Source organism: Montipora capricornis, chromosome 13 (genome assembly GCF_036669925.1).
Source record: "Montipora capricornis isolate CH-2021 chromosome 13, ASM3666992v2, whole genome shotgun sequence".
NCBI classification, from domain to species: domain Eukaryota; kingdom Metazoa; phylum Cnidaria; class Anthozoa; order Scleractinia; family Acroporidae; genus Montipora; species Montipora capricornis.
In genome coordinates this window covers 28,269,911-28,293,662 of record NC_090895.1, presented here as the reverse complement: position 1 = coordinate 28,293,662, position 23,752 = coordinate 28,269,911, and the positions used below count along the sequence as shown (strand labels likewise).

The following is a 23,752-nucleotide window of genomic DNA, read 5'->3' as shown; positions in this document are numbered from 1 at the left end:
CCAGATGAAATGGCTGTGCGCTTACGTGACGTGATGGCCACAGTGGATTTGGTGTGTTCACCTTGCTTTTAATGCTCTGTTGTTTCATGTCAAATCCATTGGCTACACGGAGTACGTACCAACGTTATTTAAGCCTGGAGGGAAGCTACGATTAATCTTTCGATCCCACAACTTCGCCGTTGGAGCCGTCTTAAATTTGCATATTGCATATCAAATAGCGGTTATGTTGCCTCTGGAGTGAATGGCACAAGCACCGAGAACCTGGGTACTTAACTGGTTAATATCGATAGAGCTAAATATACCTTTTTGCAGATACGGCGGCCATTTTGATTTCTATTGTTTCAAATGCTATTATGGGGGGCAAATACATATTAATTTGCCCCCTGAGCATCCCATAGTGTCTTTCGAAACAAGAGAAATCAAAATGGCCGCCGTATCTGCAAAAAAGTATTATTATTCACGGGATTTTCCGAAAATTAAACGGAGTTATATAGATTTAAAATAGGGTAGAACTTTGAAAATCCGGGTCGCACCTCCCTATTCGTAAGTCTATTTATCATTTCAACCACCCTCAAAGTCAACCTCGCCCCCAGCGTCTTCTCCACTTTCAACAGCCGAGCGGCGAGCCGCCGTGTTGAAAGCCGAGAAGAGCCTGGAGACAAAGTTGCCTCACTGTAGTATAATTTTAGAGACGAGGGAAATAACATTTTTTGTCGTCGGGAACTAAGAACAAGTCACTTTTCATAGCTAAATCAAATTGTTTTGCATTTATTCAAAATATATTACTCTCTCAAATCTCGCGTTTAAATAAAAGATACAATGGAAATATCATGATTCGTGTTTGTAAAAAAGGAGGAGAGCAGGCTCTTCCTTATTATAAAACTCTGAATGAAAAATTTCAATGTTTAAGCTCATTTGCAGAGGGTAACAAGCAAGACTTAAACAAGTTTTTATAAGGTTTTTTTGTTGGTTGAGGGATAGGAAGGGCAAGCCGCTATCCCAACACTCCAGAAAAAACTCTTCTCCTCTTCATTTTCTTAACTTTCGTTTGACTTGTTAATGATTGTAGTTTTGCATGGGGGTGAGAGAATTTCTTATAAATAAAGAAACGAGTAAGTTTCAAAGAATCTGTGATGCTACGTGACTTGCAAGTGAAACCGGTGATCAAATTAGAACCGATTGGGATAAAACGTCAAACAGACCAACAAAAACACATTCAAAAGCTGATTTTCAGACCGACGGAGTTCTTTATCGACAGCTTTTCTTTCTATAGACAAAAAGTCGGAAGAACAGCTTTTGAAGCTCTTAACAATGGCAATTTACCTTACCAACCCCTTAATTTTCGATGCCTTTTTATCCTTAACGAAAGGCAAATCTTCAGTTTACAAATTTCATAATTCATAATTGTTTTTTTTTTCATTCGAGTTCTCTGAAACAAACGGTTTGCAGTGAAGTGTCGTAAAACCGAAGGAATTTTATTGGTCGATCAAAAAAGAAGCGCGAAATTTAATTAGCCAATCATAAACCACAGTAAACCACAGCAAATACGTGTAGCTGTTGCTGAACGCGGGAAAACGCGGGAAAACACGGGCGAGCAGTTCGCAGTTAACTTTGCTTTAAATTCTTATTGGCTGAGAATTAGCATTAGCCAAGATTAAACAAATCGCGCAGGCTGGTAATGCAAAAATCATGAAGCGGGATTTTTCGACACTCCATTGAAAATCGCATTATTAAAAGACTAATAGATCTAAGCCAGGCCAGCGTCTTGAGCCATAACGTAGAACAATCCCCTTTTCGATATCAGCTTTGATGGTGAGTCAAACTCTTCGATTGATCCGTCTTTTAGAACCATGATCCTAGGATGAAATACAAAAAGATCAATTTCACTCCCCACTGAGATGAAATGCGCAACTTGACTCAAAAGCTGATGTTTGTGTTATCTTTTCAAACCGATCAAGCACCACGGTTTCCATAGAAACTCCCCCTCTCCTGGCTTCATATACCATTTGCTAAACTATTCTACACGAAGCACCCATTTATTGAAACTGAACTATGTTTCGTAATCTTTTTTAATTACACTGAGATATCAACTTCTCGTACAAAGTCAGTTCTCCTCAACTGTGCGCCAAGAGAGATCATTTAGCTTGCAGCCAGCGGGACTTGTTAGCCGGGTAAAGAGGCGGCATGAGTTTGCGGAATCACATAATTTTGCGAAATGCTATGTATACAGAATGACTTACAGAAAAATCTGGACTACTTGACCCAGATAACTTAACTTGTGTCGTTAGTCATTCTGCACACATTGCATTCGACATAACTATGCGATTCTGCAGGCCATACCATGCTCACACCACAAATCCACGGGTTTTACTTATCTCAGTACGTACTGAAAAATCTTACCGATCACAGTCCATGATGGTATTGAGCCTGTGAGCAATCGTGAGCACTGTACAGTCAGCGAACTCTCGCCTTATCGTCTGTTGAATGAGGTCATCAGTTTCCAGGTCCACCGCGGCTGTGGCTTCATCGAGGACAAGGATTTTGCTTTTACGGAGCAGCGCACGCGCTAAACACACTAACTGCCGCTGACCAGTACTATGAAAAAAAGTAAAGTTTAATGGCCGAGTTTAATGGAATAGTCTCGTACAGGTCCGAACTTGTACCTGGAAGGTCCTGGGTTTGAGTCCTTTTAGGAGCAATCGTATTTCTTCCGAATACCCTAGAGTCATTGTCGGAAAAAAAGAATGCTCAAGTGTGTGCTACGTAAAACAAGGAAATGATCAGTGGTATTTTGAGAAAGCCTGAACACGAAAAGATTATCGTTTCCAGTGTCAGAAGTTTTTCAGCTTGTTTTTTCAACCTTCCTGGTTGCAGGCTTTGTATCATATATCTCGAGCAAAGCGCATTCAATTGAAAATCTCGAATCTAATAAAATTGAAAACAATTTCATCGAAATAAAATCTTTCTAAGATGACCACTTTAACAGACAAAAACTATCTCCAAAGAAAACGCTACTGAATATGCATACCACAACGATCGTTACATTTTACTGAAATTTATGTAAAATGAGTGCAAACAAAGGTGGTTAGAGCGAGTTTCAATCGAATGTCGTAAAACCAAATTATTTTGGCCAATCAAAAAGGACGGAGAAAATCCAGTAAACCAATCAAAACTCAAAAAAAATTACACGCAGCCGACACAAAGCGCGGGAAAATGTGCACGCGCGAGCCACGATTGGTTTTAGTTTCACTTCTGATTGGTTGAAAAAGTGGCGCGAGAACCAATCACTGAATAAAGTAATGCAAAACCAAAGCAATTCGCTAATTACTTTGGAAACTCAATTGAAAACCGCTCTATTGCTGTAGATGTTGTCATAACAATTGGCAAACTAAACATTCCAAACCCAACCCCCTCCCCAATTCCTCCCTGAAATTGCTGACACAAATTGTTCCCTTGTTAATGATACCTCATATTTTCTCCGCTCTCTAGGATGGGGTGTTGAAGTCCTTTTTCAAGTCCTATAACAAAGGTCTTTAGATGCGTCACGTCAAGCGCATTCCACAGTTCTTCATCAGTGTGTTTATCAAACGGGTCAAGGTTCATACGAAGAGATCCAGAAAACAACACAGGGTCCTGTGGGGAAACAATTCACCGAATATCATTATAGGGAGGGAACTTTGTTGAAGCGATCCATAAGGGGGGGGAGGGGGGGGGGTGGTTGATAAGTTAACCAAGACTAACAAAATCGGTGGTGAGTCAACTTTTCGAAGTATCAACAAGTTCCAGGCTCTACTTCCACTCTCCGAGCAACTTGTGTATGAATGAACCAGCCTTGTTTGGTGCAAACTAAGCTTCTAGATCCCGTCACATCTATAAAATCATTCCTAATCTCCAGAATTTAATTTTAACTATGATCTCCTTGGCTTGTACCGTCTTAAATTGCCTGTGGGACTAAACTGAGTCTACATCTCAGATCCCGGAGTAATCTCCATGTTTAAATATCCTTCCTAAAGCTCTCCCCAGATCTTTACTGCGACTATCGTTTGTGTACCCTATACGTGCCTTTATCATTACCTGTGGGATTATGGTGAGTCTAGATCGAAGATCTTGGAGTCCGATTTTTGCAATGTCAATGCCATCTATGACAATTCTCCCACCAGCTCGCTCCAGGATACGAAACAAAGCTAATGTCATAGTGGATTTGCCAGCTCCTGTGCGTCCAACTATGCCGATCTGAAAGTGTAACAAGAAAGAAATTAATTAACAAGCAAAGTTACGGAGCATAACTGACTCTTATTTATAAGCAAGTCAAAATATCCATCTCATGCAGGGGTGCTAAAACTGAGTCAAGAAACCAAACGTTATTCAGAAGGCCGACAAGGGTCCCATGTAAAGGCAAGCAGCAGACATCTCTTAATAAAAAGACAAAAAGTCCTAAATTGCGTTTCTGCCACTAAACACTCACCTTTTCCTTGACATCGATGACACAATTCAAGTCTTTCAGTACCCTAGGAAGCTGCTCTCTATAGCGCAGATCAAAATTTTCTATCTCTATCCTACCAAGATTGGGCCACTCCTCAGGGGGGCGGTGAGAAGGAATTATCCAATCAGCCTGTTATAATAAAACATTTTTATGATGATGATGAAGAACTACAAATCAAGCATCTTTGTTACAAGGTAGGGCATGTGGGTAGGTAGGGCATGTAGTTCTCGGTGTTGTGGTCTGTCTTCTGTGGTGTATCATGCTTGGGAGGGTAAATGCTCAGAGATATTAGCTACATCAAGCTACTCTAAAATCCGAGGGTAAAGAAAGATATATGATATGATATATGATGATACTTATGATGAAAATAATGATGATAAAAATAATGACGACGACGATGATGATGATGATAATTATGATGACGATAATAACGATAATTATGACGACGACGATGATACTTATGATGATGAAAATAATGACGACGCGATGATGATGATGATAATTATGACAACGACGATGATACTTACGATGATGAAGATGATAATTATGATGACGATGATGATGAAGATGATAATTATGATGACGATGATAACGATGCTAATTATGACAACGTCGATGACGATGATACTTATGATGATGAAAATAATGACGACGACGATGATGATGAAGATGATAATTATGATGACGATGATAACGATGATAATTATGACAACGTCGATGACGATGATACTTATGATGATGAAAATAATGACGACGGCGATGATGATGAGTTCACACTTGTTTTGCGTTATTTACTACTTGCACAAATCCCATAATACACCTCTTTTACCCCCCAAAAATCTTCATAGGCATTGTTTTCGACTTCTCTTGGGACATTTTCATCACGCAGTAGAAATTGTAAACAATGGTAATGCAATGGATTTGGGGGGTTATAGAGGTGTATTATGGGATTGTGCAAGTAGTGAATAGGGAAATCTTTGTTCAGCCAAAACATTATTACTAAATGTTGAAAGTCGATTGCATAATAAGCAATCTCTGAAACTTTGAGCGCAAATTTATCACATAATCTCTCGGTAATGAGGCTTTGAAAATTCGAAATTTTACAAGTAATGTATGGGCCATTAGCGGTTTTGCTACCGAAGAATTTATTAGTTTTGATGGCTAATAACTCGCTCGTTATCAGAGCCAAAAGGCTTAAAATTGCACATTTCACTACGTTAAACACATTCGTTTACTTTTTAAAGTCGATTTGTGAATAGCATGATGCGGTCCTCAGCAAAGATTCGACTATTGTTTTCATTACTTCTGCGTTCATCATACTAACCGAGTTCGAGCGCCGTACTGTGAGTTGTACGGTCCGCGTTTTTTTGTCCAAAGGGACCTTAACTTACAGTACTGCCCGAGAAAAGACGAAAGTAAGATAATTGTCTCTAGACCTTTAGATAAAGCAAAAAGAAAAGACAATTTAACCGTACCGTAAAGTACGGCCCCTTAAATTGACCAATCACAGTACGAGTACTATATGCAGAGATATTATTATAACTTAAAACACAAGACTGGTTTAGTCGAGGTTACAAACCTCTCTTGTAACAGTTGTATACTCCTTGATTCTTTCCACTGCAACAATATTTGTTTCCAGTTCACTAGATTGCCTCACCATCCAATTTAACACGCCTGTGATCTAAAAAGAACACAAACCGATACGGACGTCGTCGAGATTTGTACTATTAAGGTGGCTCAAACAGTTTCAACCCTTGAAAGCAACGTTCTTATTAGAAGGATTGACAATACAACACTTCATCACTTAACAGCAATGTTATGGTACCATATCAAACACCCAATTATTGCTGGAAAGGATTCGGTCATTTTTGTGACGAAAAAAGTTACCGTGGCAACAGGAAAGCCCTGCAAAAACACCCCATATTTTATTTTGGCTTTAGCTGCTCAGTTCTCAAAAACGAACTTGGTGACCCCTATTCTTTTTTTCTGAAATGTAATCAGCATGCCAGAATGAAACTTTCTGCAATGTTTAAAAAAATACTGTGGAAAGGATTCAGAACCACCTTAAATATTAAATAACAATAATTCAAAAGTGACTATAGTTAACTCAGGGAGGCAGTGTAGCCGAGCGGATGGGGCGACGATGTCTCAATCTACTGATCCCGGGTTCAAGCAACCTCAGAAACCTCGTTCCCAGGATCTTTCTTCTCTGCCTCCACTGTCGTTGAGACGGCAATGGAGGCAGAGAAGAGAGACTTTGGGAACGAGGTTGGGGTTCAAGTTCTAATGTGACCACTGGCTGAAGTTGTACGGAAAAGTGCACCTTCAACGTGCCGAATGTACTGGTAAAATAGCCCACCGGTCTGCATCTTTTAGTTGGATTATTTAAGTTTTACTGCGTTTGTTTCAATAATTTGTTTCATTGGCACTGAAACTGAAGTCCCTGAGGGAAGCGTTCAATTAAGAAAATGTACATATCCACACCGGGTTGGTGTTACGGTGTGTTCACCTTGCTTTTAATCGTTTTTTTAATATTTAAACCAACCTGTAAGGCATACGCCACAGAGAGCCCAACCAGACCAGGGGCTATAGTATCCCTTCCAATAACAGAAAACAAAGCAGCGAAGAACAAGATTGAAGCTCCTATAAATTCCAGACGCAGAGCTAACCATCTGTAGAGACAAAGAATACTCAAATTATATGAAATCAGGATCAGTAAAACGCACAGGAGAAAAGAATGTCAACGAGTCTCGAGTCGCGTACCCACAATATTCGTCGCGTAAAAGTATCGAACTTCCGCTTGAAATTCGCTTGTCCTAAGCTCCTACATTGCCCTTGCCTTCATTCGGCAATTTGTATATATTTTAAAAACCACAGAAGTCTCTGAGAGAGAAGATGTCTTGCGCAGTGTGGAGATTTAGGAAAGCAGCCACAACAACGACTTCCGGCTGTTCCCCAACCAGGATTCCTCGAATGATGGGCTTCCGGTTCGGATGCGCATTCTCAGACATTTGAAACGGCTGCGCAAACTGCGGAACTGTCATAAGATACCACAGAATAGCCGGCTCGCTTTATTGCCTCAAAATTCAATATTTTACCTGAATGCACAGATCCCAGGATAGTGCGCCACATGTGCTTCATCTAAGCGCCGGTGATTCTCCATAATGAACCTTCGCTGTTGTGAGAAAGCACGAATGGTACTGGTGCCAGTTATGGTTTCAAAAAAATGACTGTAGATCGGCGATCTGCTGACCGACTCGATTCTTCTCAATTGACGCGAAGATGATATGTAAAATCTCTAAAATGTGAATGCATTGATAATCAACCAAGGAAGCAAATACACAGAGTATGGGTCAGTCATTTGTTGAACAGTCACACAGCATTCAATAAACCGGTGCGTTAGTAAGCCACCTAGTCAGCTAGTTGGCCTGTCTGTCGGTCTGTCTGTCTGTCTGTCTGTCAATTAGCCTTTCCAATTTAGACAGTCAATCTGTCTTTCTGTGTCTTTCAGTCTGGTCTGGGTTGCTCGAACCATGGTTAGCGCAAACCAGTGTTAAATACCACAGCAACCGATAGGTTTTAATACCTATTAACCAAAGGTTAGCGCTAACCAGGCTACGAGCAACCGGCCCATGTCTGTTAGTCAGGCAGTTGGCTTGTCTGACAGTCAGCCAGTCAATATGTTAGCATCTTAGTCAGGCAGTCTTTTAATCTGTGAGTGAGCTAATCGGCTGGTCTATCCGTGAGTCAGTCACTCGCTGGCTGGTCTGTCAATCTTTCCGGTTACGTCAATCCATCCATCAGTCAACATTAAAGAGATTCTACAAAAATATGTAGTCAATCATTCTCAAATTTAAAACATCTGATCTTGACGTGACCTAGCAAATATAAAACCAGAAATCCTCTGATTCTCAGAGAAAATGCCACAACACCCATTAAACGTACCTGAATAAACACGTACAAAGTCCCCAAAGGCAAGACGCACGTGAGAAAAAGTGGCGTGGAATAACTGATCACAAATACAGTGCCCAACGATGACAAGAATGTTCGCAGGAACATTCCCAGAGAACGGGGTACTTTGTCATCAACAGAATTGACATCTTTAGAAAATCGATTCATGATTCGCCCGAGGGGTGAACTTTCAAAAAACCGCATTGGGAGATGCATAATATTAATAAGAAGTCCTTGGTGAAGATTTTTGGTGGCCTTCATTGCGCTGTAGGCTAAGGTTACATTCATGACACTTATAAGGATGGCTTGACCCAGTCCCATTACTCCGTAGAGGCCAAGGAATGTGTCACGCTGCTGTGACGACGTAACATTGGTCGAGCTCCACTTTGCAAGCCATATGCGTGACACAATGATTGAAGATTCGGCGCCGATACCAGAGAACAGGATAACCAAAGCGCACAGCATACCCATGCTACGAGCATATGCCATTATGACAGAAAACTTCACCTGAATAATGATTAAAAAAATGACGGATTTGCGACTAAATCTTGATATCATTTATTGTGTTTGACAACAGGAAAACGCAATTTCTAATGTTGGGTATCCTGTGCATAAGGTGAGCTTTGGCAAATGTTTTTTTTCGTTCGTCTGCCATGTTGAATCACGTAGTACGTGCATTGATACGTCACATGCGCAAACGAAGATCGCGCACCTCATGATAGTTTGTTCCTATAAGAGTGCTTCTTTCCATATCCTTCTCCTTTGCTTTTAAAGCCACTGTCGAACGCACTTCACTAATCCGAGATTATGCTTCAAATTACGTTTACGTTGGCCTGTTTTCCACTCATCATTTTTGTTGTAAAAGAAGCAATCAATATCGCTGATCCAGCCCTGAAACTGGTACCAATGGCGCCCTACGGTGTGTTTTCAAGGCTTTACTCTGTCCTTCAGACAGAAAAATTCCACATTTATCGGACGAAAGTTGACACAATTTTATGTCACCACAGATCGAAAAAAGCAGTGTTTTGCCTTTCTGTGCCGCAAGCACACTTTCAAAGCTTCGACTTCTCCGTAATTTCGCCAGGCTTTCTAGCGAGCAAAGACTAAACAAAACTATCTGCAATTTATCCAGAAACTAACCCCATTATCAATACAATACAGAGCCTTTTTAGTTCACTACCGCTTTAAGAACAAATCGTGTAGGTACAAGATTCTCGAGTCACTCACTCTCCCCGACTCAGGGTGCAGCATTGCCTATTAATCCAGACCATTCTTTGATTGCACTCACGCGATAAGACGGCCATGTCGGTGCCAAAACAACAGAAAAATGTAGCTCAAGTTTTGCATAATAATATAGTCAAATTCCCAGAAGACTATTTCGCTCTGGTTCTTTCGACCAACATGGCCGCCGTGACGTCAACGGGTGCTATCAAAGAATACAGATAAGCTTTGTTCAACAATAGACACTCACCATTCCTGTCTGTGATCTTTCCTCAGTGGTCGTCCTGCCTCTTCTCTCGATTACAGATTCATTCCTTGCCGATTGTTCGTTTTCAATCGGGCCCTTGCTTTCATTGTCAACACCGTCTTCAGGCGCTGTCGTACAAATTGCTGGATTATCTCCCGATGTCGATGTACCGCGCACGTGACCATCACCCTCAACCAATGACAGTACACTATTTAGCGAGAAGCCGCTGGTAATACTCTGTCGCTGATGCAATGTTGGCTTTCTGTCATTTTCGTCACCGGGATCATTGTCACACTCGGCTTCGCCGTCCAGCAAACAATCCGCGTCCAATCCTTCACAAATGGATAAAACGGATCCCAAGGTAGATACACTGTAACGCCTTTCTGGTGTTGCAAATATTTTAATAGGGGATTGTTTTAATGAGTGTTTATCGAACGCAAGCTTGGGTAAGTTAGCCTCACTGTGAGATTTAGCTGCATGGTGGCGTGGCCGCATTCGGTTGTCAAGGTGATGACAGCTGTTTGAGCGATTGTAGATCACCTTACTGGAGTCATCTTCAAGATTTATTGATCCGCTCGTGTTTAGTAGCTGATTGTTTTCTGCAAGAATAGAGGAAAAACGCTTCGCATTCAAAACAAAAAAAATACAATTGTCTACTGGAGTTAAGCAGAGATGCGTGTTTGGCGTCGACATTGCGCCCTCCAGGTCATTCAGGAAAATCCGGGGCTTCACTTTAAAGGTGGACGCATTCTTTTGGATACATGCTACCTTTTTCTTTTCCCCGATTTGACAGAATAGTGAGACTAAGGCCCGTTTCAAACGTCGAAATTTAAATTTGCCGAATCAAATACAAATGAGAAAAATCGTTTTCGCTAATTTGTATTAGATTCGGCAAATGTAAAGTTCGACGTTTGAAATGGGCCTAAGGTTTTCCAAAGGAACACGCATTCCGACAAATAAAATAAATAAACAAAATAAAATAATAACAATAACAATAATAATAATAATAAAAAATAATAATAATAACAATAATAATAATAAAAAGGTGAACTATGAACTAACGCCTGGAGAAGTCTGGATGCTAATCTGCTGCAGATCGGTGGGCCGCGTGCTGTTTCCACGCCAAAATAGGAAAACTTAGCAACAGTTACGTCAGCGCCAACGAAAATGTCACGAAATCAATCGTAACTATTTTTGGAACAATCCATATTGTTGGCATTGCTCGATTTGGCGAGATGAGATTTGGGAGGAGAAGAGTGAGAAATTATCTCCTAATTTAAAAATAGTTTAAGATTTTCAAGGGAAAATGATTACACGTTTTTTTTGCCAGTGAGACTGACGTAAAGGGAATAGCACTCAATCAACAAGCGACTGCTTGTAGTGAATCCGCGAATCAACACCGCTACTTGCCTGCACCGTTGTCTTGCAAACCATTGTCAGTCACATAGTTGTCAAGAAGTTCAGCAAACCATCCATGGGATGATTTGAGCTCGGTATAAGTTCCCACCTTTGAAACAAAAGAAATTCCTTAAAGAGAAGCATAGTCAAACACCTCAACTGGTTAGTACACAGATACTAGAGCTAAGCTGATCATCAGTGACTTCAATATCTGATTTGCTTTGCTCAGATTTGCGTTGCTAGATCTTAAAATACGAATTGATCAAAGCATTAACAAAGTAGGAGAAGCGGTAGGGGTCAGTAGTGGAATAAACACTCTTACTAATTCCAGCTTCAAAATTACTGGTATCGCACGACTTTATAAGGTAGGCGTAAGATGGACAATTGATGCATCGGCCACCCATAGACCTTATTCATAAATGGCGGTCACATTTATAATTCTTTTGTCCACGTGCAAATTAGCCTACCAAGCCTCATTTTAGAGCAAGAATTCTTTTCAATTCACTGTATGGTATCGAGGCTTGGTAGGCTAATTTGCACTTCGACAAAAGAATTATAAATTGGCCGCCATTTATGAATACGGTCTATGGTAAAGCTCAAACCAAGCGACCAAGTAGCCATAAAAATTGACGTACTGCAAAAAGGACAAACAGTACCTCTGAAACGACACCGTCTTGAAGAACAATGATCTGATCCACATGAGGTAAATACTGTACAGCGTGCGTCACAAGAATACGTGTCTAAAAAATATACATATATCTAAATATATATCTCACCATATAATTTCATATCATTGCAAATTTGACAACACTTAATCTAGTCTCCTCTCGCTCAGTGCCAGAGAATCCAAACTTGACAAGAAATCGTCTTTTCCGACGATAAGTTCGACTCCTGTCAAGCACTCGGATTTTTTCCGAGTATTCCCGAGTCTTTATCAAGAAATATACCTCCTGTTTCTTTTTATGCATTTCACATTCACCCACTTCTTCACCGCTGTGCATGAGAATGCCACCTTTTGACATTTCCGCCAAGGTAATTAGCAGGAGGACTTTAACCTCACCCTTGATGAATGGCTCAGCTCTAAAAGTCTCTTGTTGCTGAATGGTAGAGCATCAGGACTGGAAATCCGAATTGAGATAAAAGGTTCGACCCTACTTGAAGCAATAGTATCATCTACAGAGTATGCCTTCAACAATACTTATAAATTCATCATACCTTTTCTGTAATGAAATAAATATATGCAAACTGCCTCGTGAGTCCACAACATTTTGACCACTGTGATGACGAATATCGTTGTCGATAAGAGTACAGACAACGCTGAACCACGTTCGATTTGTTTTTTACCACAATATTCGACGCCAAAAAAGTGTTTATTTCAGAGCGTGACCAAAATCATGACTCAAAGAAAGAGCAAGTGTTGTCTATAACTATCTCGCAATATGATTGGTTTATTTACCAAAATAAGCATTCCTGATTGGCTACTACAAGGCGTGACAAATTGACGAGAGAATGTCGCGAGCAGCGTTGACTGGACTCTTATCGACAACGGCAAATTAGCCAATCAGATTGCGAGATTAAAAGCAATTGTGGTAAAAAAGTTGTCCTCGTTTCTCACCTTTTCCTTCAGTAGCCCCTGAGGTCCGATAACTTTATTGAAGATGTGTTTTCCTACATGTGAATCCACAGCGCTGAGTGGATCATCCAACAGGTAGATGTCAGCATCAAAATAAACAGAACGAGCTAAACTGACCCGTTGCTTCTGCCCTCCACTCAGGTTTATACCCTAAACACGAACGTTGACGCTTTGGTATTCAATCACTATTTTCTGTATGGAACACTCTAAAATGCACTCAATCAAACTAAACGAAGAACTGTAAAAGACTAAAAATTACAGCCTGGCAGTTTACAATCATATTCAGTTATCTCAGGAAAGATAACAGATGCCCTTAAATTCCATTTCCCGAACCGGTTTAATCCAGGAATATGAAGAGGGAAGGTCAAAGAAAAGGACACACCTTGTCCGTCCTCTGAAATTTAGAGAACTCGAGAAACGATCTGATTGCCAAGAGTAGCCCAAATTTTATGCCGAAAGAAACTCGTTGAAAGAGTTGTTTCTGCATTATTACACGAAGTGCTTTGCTTACAAATCCTGCACGATATTCTCATCCAATCAGAGGCTAACGCAAACCACATGTGACTTGCTCCGAAGCACGCGTTTTCGCGCCCTAAGGCTGCATGCGTGTGTTTTACCTTGTGATTGATCCATTTGATGATATCTTTCAGTTGCCATTGGCCAATGTAAGTATCCAATTGTTTCTCACCTTTTCTCCAATTTCCGTCATGTCTCCTGCTGGTAAAAGCTCAATATCAGGATCGAGTGCGCAGGCGGTAAGCACTTGCTGATAACGTTCAGGGTCACGTGATTGGCCAAAGAGTACATTTTGCCTTAGCGTTGCATTTTGGATCCAAGCCTCCTGAGGAACAAATGCTGTACTTCCCTGTAAAAGAAAAACGAAAGTTTGTTCACGAGTGACGAGAATCATTTGCTAATATGTATAAGCGAACAACAAACTAACCATCACATAAACCTTTCCATCCAATTTTTCTGTTTCCCCAAGAAGAGCTGACAGCAAAGTTGATTTACCACATCCAACTTGACCGACAACAGCCACAAGTGAGCCACTGGGAATATTTACATTGATGCTGTTTCAAGGGAGCAAAACAAGTGAGAAGTGTCCTTGAAGAGATAATTAGTGTTGCTCGAAAAACACCACATGAAAAGCAATGAAGACATATATTCTTGGTTTTCACATGACGTCACCGACGCTATGTTGGTGTCCCCTAACAAAGAAACGGCAGAGCAGCCAAGGTGTTGTCCCAGCGCGCCCAATCCTCCGGGAATTAAACTCTATTATTAGTGCAAACGCTTTCTTTTGTTTCCGTTGAAAAACATAGCTGTTGATCACTTGAGTGAAAACCAAGAATTTTCTTCGATGGTGATGACTTGGGGAAACTAAAAAAAAAAAGAACTTGGGTGCAGCTTTTCTGGAGTCCAACCTACAACTTTCCGATTACTACAATCTTGAAAAAAACTCGTTGGGAAAATGCGACACCACCATAACATAATTTTCTAATTTGTCTGTGTGATAAACGATTAAATTCTTCCTACTTCCCTCCCCCTATTCCAATGTCGGTTCGTGTTGGTTAAGAAATGGCCAAAGGCTTTCGCAGTATTTTGCACCATATTATCAACATTGGTATGGGGGAGAGGAGGGGGGGGAGTACTAATGTACTTTTTGAGTGCATTTCAAATGATATTCAAGCTGTAATTTTTCCCAAGAGTTTTGTCCAAAATTGTAGTTGGGATGCTCGACCACGGACATCTTGGAGACACGTCGGATTCTGCTGCGACTAAAATTGTGACACGTGGGAGCTTGTCCCTCTGTTCTACTAGGACTGAAATTGTCTAAATGGTGCATTTCCGCTATTGTAACGAAGATGAAATGAATAAGATGCATTTTTTCCAATGGTAATTCGGGGATACTCGGAAAAAATCCGAGTTCTCCGTTGTAAGGAGAAAAAATAAGGTCATCATCGAAAAACATATCCCTTCATTCACTCACTCACTTGGATTAACATTAAATGAACTGCGCATGCGCAAAAGCTGCTCATGCTTTGTAAAGGAGTAGTACAATTGTACCAAACTGATTGAAATAATTTGCCTTACTTTCTTAAAATGGGCACCTCTTCAGTTCGGTCCCAACAAAACGACCCATTCTCAATGTGCACAGCTGCGTCAGAGCCTAAGAATTAAATTAACGATACTAAGAGTCATAGCAATCACGAATTGTTGACATGGATTGTTCAATACATTTCTCTCCACAAATGCACCCAATTAGATGTACGCCCAATTTTGACATCCAACACAAAGTGCCCTTTTTAGTCTTTTAGTCCCTTTCAGTCTCAGCCTTTGCTACGTATCATTTCCTACAATAAGATTCGGGTAAAGGTCAGCGTTATTTTTGGCTCAGGGGAAAGGTAGCTGTTTGTCCTTACTGGAGAAGCAGCATTTGGGGGACACTTTGTGACGCTCATTGAAATCCACGTGCATCCAATTACTTGCATGGTTCAATACAAATCTCTGCAGAGCAGACTCCGATCTTGGCTATTTCAAACAATCCGTTATCTCGGACACCTTGTAGTTTCCAAGATTTAGTCCTGCTAATTCATTTTCCTGGGCCTTTCAGAACTAGCCACACCCTAATTTTTGGTACAGCACTGTGCAGTTTTTTTTTGCAGACTTGGTAGTGCTTTTGCTGTCATCTTGAAGTATTATTAAAAATAGTTGTCACAAACGCGCAACAAACACAGTTTGCAATGGTCACCAGTGAAAAAGAATCAGTCGACTTTATTTGGAGGAAAAGAGGTACTTTCGATCATTTGTATTAAAGTAAGCAGACATCGTATGGTTTTTGCATTACAACTTACAATGTGCAGGCATGTTCCGTACGACATTATCGGGTTGTAATTCACCCAGTTTCAAGAACTCCTCCAAGCGATGAAGTGAAACTTGAGCCTGCGTTAAAATATGGTCAGTTCAGCTTTATTGAGATCTCGTTGCATTAAGGGAATTGCGGCATCAGACCCTTTGCATAAATGGCGCCCAAATTTGAATAACAATACTTGATACATCCTTAGCCTCGTGTTTATGTTTCAAGACAAAGGATTTTTCTCATGAATGTCAGGCTAAGGATGATCAAGTATTGTTATTCAAATTTGGGCGCCATTTATGCAAAGGTCTATGAGTTAACACAAACTTAAAAATACCTACTTTAGTACTGAAGGGAAGGGAAACAAAAACTGCCTTTCGGGGGGAAGGGGAAGTAGGAAGTGGTCTGAGCTGACCACTGCGTACATCGGCTAATGGCGAAGAATCAAGCAAATCAAGTGCCATGGCTAGTCATGGAGAGTGGTTCTTGATTATCATTGTTTCCATTAGACAGAAGAATAGTAAAAGGGATCGCCATCATAATTAGTCTTAACGAAAACAGGCCAAAATCTTATATTCTTCTAACAGTGTGCGAGAGATTGTTACCTAAATATCTAGTTTCGCGACCTGGGGGCCCACGATTCTCTTAGCACAGTGGTAAAGTAAGGAAAGCTGATGAATTTCACCTCTGTTTGGCAAAGTTGAACTGTCAAAAAGTATTTATGAATTTTTTCTATGATGCACAGAGTTAACAGTAAACTATTTTTTTTGCGTTTAATTAATAAATTAATTTATTACATTTACAAGGAAATAGTTTTTTGTTTATCAAAGCAAGCAAAGTTTGAACGAATTCCAAACTCTAGCCTTTACTTTGATCCATTTCCGGTTTAAAGGTACTCAACAGATAGCCACTGATTGCCTAAGGCAGTAAGCATGCACTTGCCTGTAACACTGACCTGAATGAAGTTGACCACAACTCTTGGTAGCAAAGCCATCGGCAAACGTAGAATGTTGAACAAAGAGATAGCTACGAAAGCCTTGCCAGCGGTCAGCTCATTGCCAAGTAGTACATAAACAGTGAAGGTAGAAAGAGAAACCTACAGGACAGAAATCACCCGAAATAAACCCAAGGAAGAAAAGAGTTAAGTAGTTAGATCACGTCCACACGTATCCGAATATTTTTGAATGCGCAACTTTTTTCTTTCCGTGTACGCCTTCCGGCCACACGCATCCGGCGAATTCGCGGGCGAATCCGGAACTTTTTGCACGCGCTCTCCAGAGTGGATATTTTTTAATCCGATATGAATCCGGAACCGTGTGGACACCAAAACGGGATATTTTTTATCCGGATGACGGAACAGGATCGAGCCCAGGTTCCTGAATGTGAAATTTCTTCTCAAGATGGCTGCCGGCTGCCGAGGGCTTCATGACGCATGCTCTGTTTTCTTCAGGAGTCCTGAGCACTAGAGTGAATCCGGATACGTTTCAAATACGTGTGGACGGGCAAATTAGATTTGAATACGCTACGTGTGGATGGGAATATTTTTAAATCCGGAAAGAAAAAGTTGCAGATTAAAAAATATCCGGATACGTGTGGACGGGGCCTTAGAACGAACGCTACAAGTGGGATCCCACCAGGCTCAGAAAACAATGGGCACATATCAGCATAAATGAACCTCCACTCCCGAACACAATAAAGTTCTGTCCTGTGTTGAGTCAAATAAAATCAAAGGGTAAGTAAAGGCGTGGGTATCTGACCGGTCTGGGATTGTCAGATCTGTTGCATCCAGAAACCCATAAGGGTTGAACCGTGTAACGGACACTTGTGTGCTCGGAAACAAGCTTTTGAATATTCAATTTGCTAAGTACCATATTTGGAACAACAACAAGAGCGAGGAGTTTCCAAATATGGTACTTAGCACTGAAACATTCAACCAATCAGTTCGCACTGAATATTCGGAAGCTGTGGACGCGCGTTACACGTTTCATCCCTTATGGGTTTCTGGTTACATTCAATATTAGTTCATCATTGGGCACAGCAAATCAGCTTCGGCTCTCATTTTCTTAAAAGAGAACTTAAGAAGTGCCTGTGCACTTATAAGACTACTCAATCTGTTTGAAAACTTAAGCTTATCCACGGTGACAGTTTTAAAATCTTTATAGTCTCCATCCCGTTGCCTCATGACATTTGGGAGCTTAAGCACGCGAGTTTTTGAGACGCGGACTGCAACCTGAAGAGAACATTTAGCGTGCCAGGACAGTGGTATCTCCCAGATTTTTATACTAATCATTTATAATGGAGAAAAGATACTTGGCAATGTAAATGTGGTGGTGTGAAAACAAGTTAAAAGGGAAAAAAGCTCACTTCAGGTTGCCGTCTGGGTCTCAAAAAAAATTGAGTGCTCAAACTCCCTATAGTGTTCACTTCTCTACCAAACACAATACTCAGGAGAAAATTTACTGTATCATGCACTTGCTCACCAGAAAGGGTGCGCAGATAAATGTGAAGGACACTGCAGCATTCAGGTATATGCTCTTGGTAAGGTGATGCAGTTCTTTATTTCGTATCGCTGTGATTTTTGCAATGAATGATTCCTCCCAGGCATAGAGTTTAAGCACCTAAAATGTACCAACACATTGTACTGATCTTTATCTTTGCAAATGACTCTGTAGAGAGACACCTTCATTTCAATTTACAAAAAGGTTTGGTTATAAAGACTGAGATAAGTCTCCCAAATTTGATTAACTTAGGCACATATCAGCACAAATGAACCAAGTGGGATCATGGTTAGTATGGAATACATATACGGCCTGCTATAAAATTAGTCAATAATAGCACGCGTACTATCTGAGACAAGTCTCCCAAATTTGATTAACTTAGGGTGCACTTGACGCTAATGAAATCATTTTTATATCTCTCAGATAGTATGCGTGCTATTATCCTCTATTTTCGAATTCCCCATAATACACTTTGTTTGCCCCCAAATTTTGCTAAACTATTGTTTTCAAATGCTCTTGGGGACACTGCATATTCCCAAGAGCATTTGAAAACAATGGTTTATGCAAAATTTGGAGGGGCAAACAAAGTGTATTATGGGGAATTCGAAAATTGAGAATTGGCTAATTTTACAGCAGGCAGTATTCCAGACTAACCATGATTCGACTGACATTACGGCCCACTGTACGGCTCACTAAAGTTTAAAATTTGATGCAGCAGTTTCTAGCAAGTTTTTCGTGTTGTTTACGTGAGATAAACTTATGACTCTATTTGAATCTTGCAAGCAACAATTTCAAAAACCCAATAAGATTTATGGGTTTATCTTTTAAAGTACACCCTAGAACTCGGTTAGTAAGAGGTATTTCTTGCAAGAAGTCAAAGCCTTCTTAGACAGCTTTCTATTAGGCTAATGACGAGGATGACAAGGATGAAAATGATGGGGATGATGATGATGGCAATGACAATCATGATGACGAAGATGATGATGACGAAGATGATGATGATGAAGATGATGACGACGAAGACCATGATGATGACGAAGATGATGATGACGATGACGATGACGATGGTGACGATGATAACGATGATGACAAGTCAAGAGGCTTTATGACAATAATAACTGCAATCAAGAGCACTACAATACACATGTACTTTTCAAACCTTTATTCCGCTAAGAATTTCATTCATTAGCTTGATTCGTTCATCGCTCCTTTTCAGCTGCTTAACCTATAATCAATGCAGAGAGTGTAAAGTGTATTCCCATTATTTCATTTGCAAAAAAATTGATGCAGCAGTTGCATGTACAACAGCAGTCACAGTTGCCAGAGGATTACATGAGCTTCTAGTGCCATTGTTTGATTTCCCAGTGACAGAGTAACAAAAGAAGTGGCACTTTAATGCCTTTTACCTGGATTTTTCTCACCAATCGTGCTATGAGAAGATTCAGTGGTATCAATAATAATAGCATGCCCACTCCTGCCATCACTGCCACACCCATGGTGACATACAGGAAGTAAACTGCAACACATATTTGAAGAGGTGCTGACCACAACTGATTGAGTGTTTCTACAAGTGTCATGACTCGCTGAGCATCTACAGTCATTAGATTAACCATTTCACCAGCTGTGGAGATTCTGCGGGAAAGGTGGCTCAGTGACAAGGCCTGAAAAACGAATGATGGCTACTAATAGTCTTAGAATAATGATAATTATCATGATTTCGCCTTTACAAAGCACAGTTTCATTGGGAAATCTCTGTTTCCATTTTGTTTGTTTTATTTGCTTTATAGGCCACTTCGGAAAACACCGTAATACTCTTTTTTTGTCCCCCCAAATTTTGCATAAGCACTGTCTTTGTTTTCTCTTGGGGCCATGTACGTCACAAGAGAAACTAGAAACAATGCTTATGCCAAATTTGGAGGGACAAACAAAGAGTATTGTGGTATTTTCTGAAGTGGCCTGTATAATAGATTGGTCAAGAAATCAGCATTGTACGCATGTTGCAACTACAGTAAGTTTCTTTCCCTGATTAGTTGAGCTCGTCATTCTTTGCGCAAAGTTCCCCACTGATGAGTAAAATCATCTGGGTAGACAGACTGATATCATCTGCCATTAGAAGGAGTAAAATCTATAAGTTACTATCTTGGGAGACCAGGGGATGGGTGAAAGAAAACACAATATTACTTATCAATTTTCTGTGGGGAACGTTTTGGATGGGTTAATGGGACATGTTGCCACCACCTAATTCAATTCAATTTGTATCCTAAGGATTCACACTGGTACCCCCAATATGCTGGAAGAAGTTTTTCTTCCGGTTGCTTTCAAGGGTGTACATTCCTTTGGGCTGATCTGAAAAAGAATCAATGATCCAAGATCACTTGGATCACGTGGCATCAAAGAAACCGATAAATCCACTCTGGGAAATGATTCTTTGGTTCCTTTGATGCACCATGATCCAAGTGATATTGGATCAATGATCCTTTTTTGGATCCTCCCAAAGGAACACACCCTAAGACAATGGGTGTTTTGGTTTGGTGGTGCTATTTCACCTAAGCAAACTAGTCAATGGGTCCTCTGAGAAAAAACAAATTTTTGTCTGTTTAAGCGTGCGGTACACCTGAAAACCTTGAGTTGGAAAAAATAATCAATTATTTATAATACTAGCTAGTAAAGCAGATTTTAATAATGTACAGTGAGCTTTAGAAGAGAAGTTAGTCTTTACCTTGGTATAAACAGCACCTATAACACTGGTATGCACTCTCATTGCCGTGGTGAATGATATATGAAGTGCTTGTTGTACAGCCATCACCTGACTGGTTGCTACGACTACCATACTGACAACATACACATATCCCTTCCATGTGTCAGTGTCATTCCCTTTATTCTCGGCATACTCTATGAGCAATCTGCAAAACCAAGAACATTTCCGTCCATAAAAAGTAGTGAAGGCATCAGATGAATACTTGTGTTCACCAAAACTGAGAATAAGCATTACTCTAAATTGAGTAGACATCATGAGAACATGATCTCTTTGAACCAAACAGTATATGGTGCCAGACTTAACTGATTGGAGTGTAATGCGAAGTGCTAGGTTTCTACCCCATGTGAACCATGTGAGCGTTAGCCCTACTATAATGGAAATGGGCCCACAAAAGGACAGAGAAAAACTCTGACCAGGGTGGGAATTGAACCCACAACCTTCGAGTTAGATCACTGCTGTTCTACCGACTGAGCTACAAGGTCAGACGGGAGCAGGCCGTGGGAACTAAAGATGTTAAAGTCACGGCAATGAGCATGTACAAGTACAAGAAAGGATTACGTTTTTGCAAACGTTGGCCGTGTAGCATTTATATTTGAACAGACTTAACTGATTACAGTGTAATGTGAAGTGCTAGGTTCCTACCCCATATGAACCATGGACATGTGTATATGGTGCCAGTACAGTGAAGTATTAGGCTGGGTCAGAACCTAAGACCTCAATGATGATGACAACAATGGAAATGGTGGTCACGGTGGTACTATACATGTAATAGAGCGACTTATATATGACCCTGAAAAATAAATGTAAAAACAGACAACCCAGCCAAAAATAGAAAATGTATTACACAACAATCACCCAACTCTCTCAACAGTTTTATATTGTCAAATTATGTCTGATAGTAGTGTGGCTGTGGCTTTTACAAAAAATTTTCAGATAGAACAATTCAAATGTACATGTACATACAGCTGGCGATGGAGATCAAAGACTCCATTTTGAAAATGCTATAACCTAGACTTCCACAAAAAAATATCACAGGTGCAAACTGGATACTCAAGCTCCAACACCATGCAACTGCATCTAAACACAGCATGCATTTAATCATAGAGGGTTTCCTAATGGGCAACCAACCAGTTATCACGGCAACCAAATTTATGGGTTTAGTTGCCCAGCTTTTGAAACAAGGACAACCTGGATTTTTTTGAAATTTTGAGCGCTGTCATGGTTGTCATCACCATGTTAACCATCATCCCCTTATGTCCAGAAATGCATGCAATTATCTGCACTGCAAATTTTGAGGAATGTCACCAAGTCTTCCATTATGCCTAAGTGTATGTTACTACCTATTTACAAAAATGAGGTTACTAATATTTTAAAAAAGACAACCACACTTTTGAATTTTCGGAACATGTTTCGATGTTTCAAACATCATCTTCAGCCATAGAGAGTGTAACATTAAAATTTTTTTACAAGATAATTCGTATATATATATATAACTATCAATACAATGATTCTTTGTAGATTAAATGTTCGTTACAAGTACGTAAAATTCAAACGAACCAACAATATTATAGAGAACACAACTGACATAACGGTAAAAGTTTAAAAGTGTAATGCTAAACTGACATGATCACGATAATTGTGATGTTTCTTGCTTCAAAATTATTGATAATGCTACTTCTTTCTATCAACTCAAAATCAAGGAGAGCTTCCATATTGAGCGGTTGAAACCCGAACTCAACAAACAAGTTGATCATGTCAGTTTAGCATTACACTTTTAAACTTTTACCGTTATGTCAGTTGTGTTCTCTATAATATTGTTGGTTCGTTTGAATTTTACGTACTTGTAACGAACATTTAATCTACAAAGAATCATTGTATTGATAGTTATATATATATATACGAATTATCTTGTAAAAAAATTTTAATGTTACACTCTCTATGGCTGAAGATGATGTTTGAAACATCGAAACATGTTCCGAAAATTCAAAAGTGTGGTTGTCTTTTTCTATAAATATTAGTAACACTTGTGCTATCCAGACCATTTGGAAAAATGAGGTTGCAGTTAACATTGAAGATATTTTCAGGTTAAGTGTATTAAAAATTATAATTTATTTAATACTAACTTGACATTTAAGGAAACCTACATGCACCACTAAGGAATGGCCTAGATAGTATTAGAAAGCTGCAGGTCATCTGAAGGAGAAGGGTTGGGGGGGGGGGGAGGGGTGCACACCATCCCCCTACACACTGCAGATCCGCTCATGACTCAAATCTAATTTCTGATGATTAGGATTTAGGATGATGGTTATGAGATGATGAGAAAATGATGATGATAATGGTGAAGCAGCCTCCTGCACTAAAGTAGAAAATGAATGACATTTTAAGCCATTGACCCCAGGGAATGAGACTTCAAAGATTTTACTCTGTTTAACACCAGACGAATTAGATCGTCAATGGGGGTGGTCCAGGGCAGTGCGGGCCCCGTTTAACCCAGGGAGCTTAAGATCTACGACAACGACGTCGACAAAAATGCCACAAAACAATGATATCATTGGTTAAAAGAGCATAAATAATCCTGCTGCACATGCAGCACGCATTTTAGCTCATATTTTTGCGGTTCTCTGCATGACAACGTGAAATCACTAAATTTTAGGTTTTGACGACCACGTGAGCATGCAACAAAGAATCTTTCATTCTCTATTTTCA

At 40.1% G+C, this 23,752-nt stretch overlaps 1 protein-coding gene across 2 annotated transcripts in view; it reads right to left on the bottom strand.

The window, feature by feature from the left end:
* Positions 1 to 748: 748 nt before the first annotated feature.
* The window catches only part of LOC138029032 (multidrug resistance-associated protein 1-like), a 23,500-nt gene continuing 496 nt past the window's right edge, over positions 749 to 23,752 (bottom strand). The window contains exons 2-23 of one of the 2 annotated variants that reach the window (XM_068876701.1): positions 21,008 to 21,191; positions 19,695 to 19,949; positions 19,448 to 19,513; positions 18,271 to 18,408; positions 16,746 to 16,886; positions 15,789 to 15,876; positions 15,028 to 15,103; positions 13,877 to 14,003; positions 13,622 to 13,798; positions 12,916 to 13,083; positions 11,957 to 12,040; positions 11,313 to 11,409; positions 9,906 to 10,501; positions 8,429 to 8,941; positions 7,582 to 7,781; positions 7,029 to 7,155; positions 6,063 to 6,164; positions 4,466 to 4,612; positions 4,075 to 4,233; positions 3,467 to 3,633; positions 2,401 to 2,595; positions 749 to 1,856 (exon numbers count right to left, since the gene is read on the bottom strand). In XM_068876701.1, coding sequence (XP_068732802.1) covers positions 1,748 to 1,856; positions 2,401 to 2,595; positions 3,467 to 3,633; positions 4,075 to 4,233; positions 4,466 to 4,612; positions 6,063 to 6,164; positions 7,029 to 7,155; positions 7,582 to 7,781; positions 8,429 to 8,941; positions 9,906 to 10,501; positions 11,313 to 11,409; positions 11,957 to 12,040; positions 12,916 to 13,083; positions 13,622 to 13,798; positions 13,877 to 14,003; positions 15,028 to 15,103; positions 15,789 to 15,876; positions 16,746 to 16,886; positions 18,271 to 18,408; positions 19,448 to 19,513; positions 19,695 to 19,949; positions 21,008 to 21,118 — 3,843 coding nt within the window. In that variant the 5' untranslated portion in view covers positions 21,119 to 21,191 and the 3' untranslated portion in view covers positions 749 to 1,747. The remainder of the gene's footprint in view (positions 1,857 to 2,400; positions 2,596 to 3,466; positions 3,634 to 4,074; positions 4,234 to 4,465; positions 4,613 to 6,062; positions 6,165 to 7,028; positions 7,156 to 7,581; positions 7,782 to 8,428; positions 8,942 to 9,905; positions 10,502 to 11,312; positions 11,410 to 11,956; positions 12,041 to 12,915; positions 13,084 to 13,621; positions 13,799 to 13,876; positions 14,004 to 15,027; positions 15,104 to 15,788; positions 15,877 to 16,745; positions 16,887 to 18,270; positions 18,409 to 19,447; positions 19,514 to 19,694; positions 19,950 to 21,007; positions 21,192 to 23,752) is intronic. The other variant, XM_068876702.1, reaches the window with a different exon arrangement.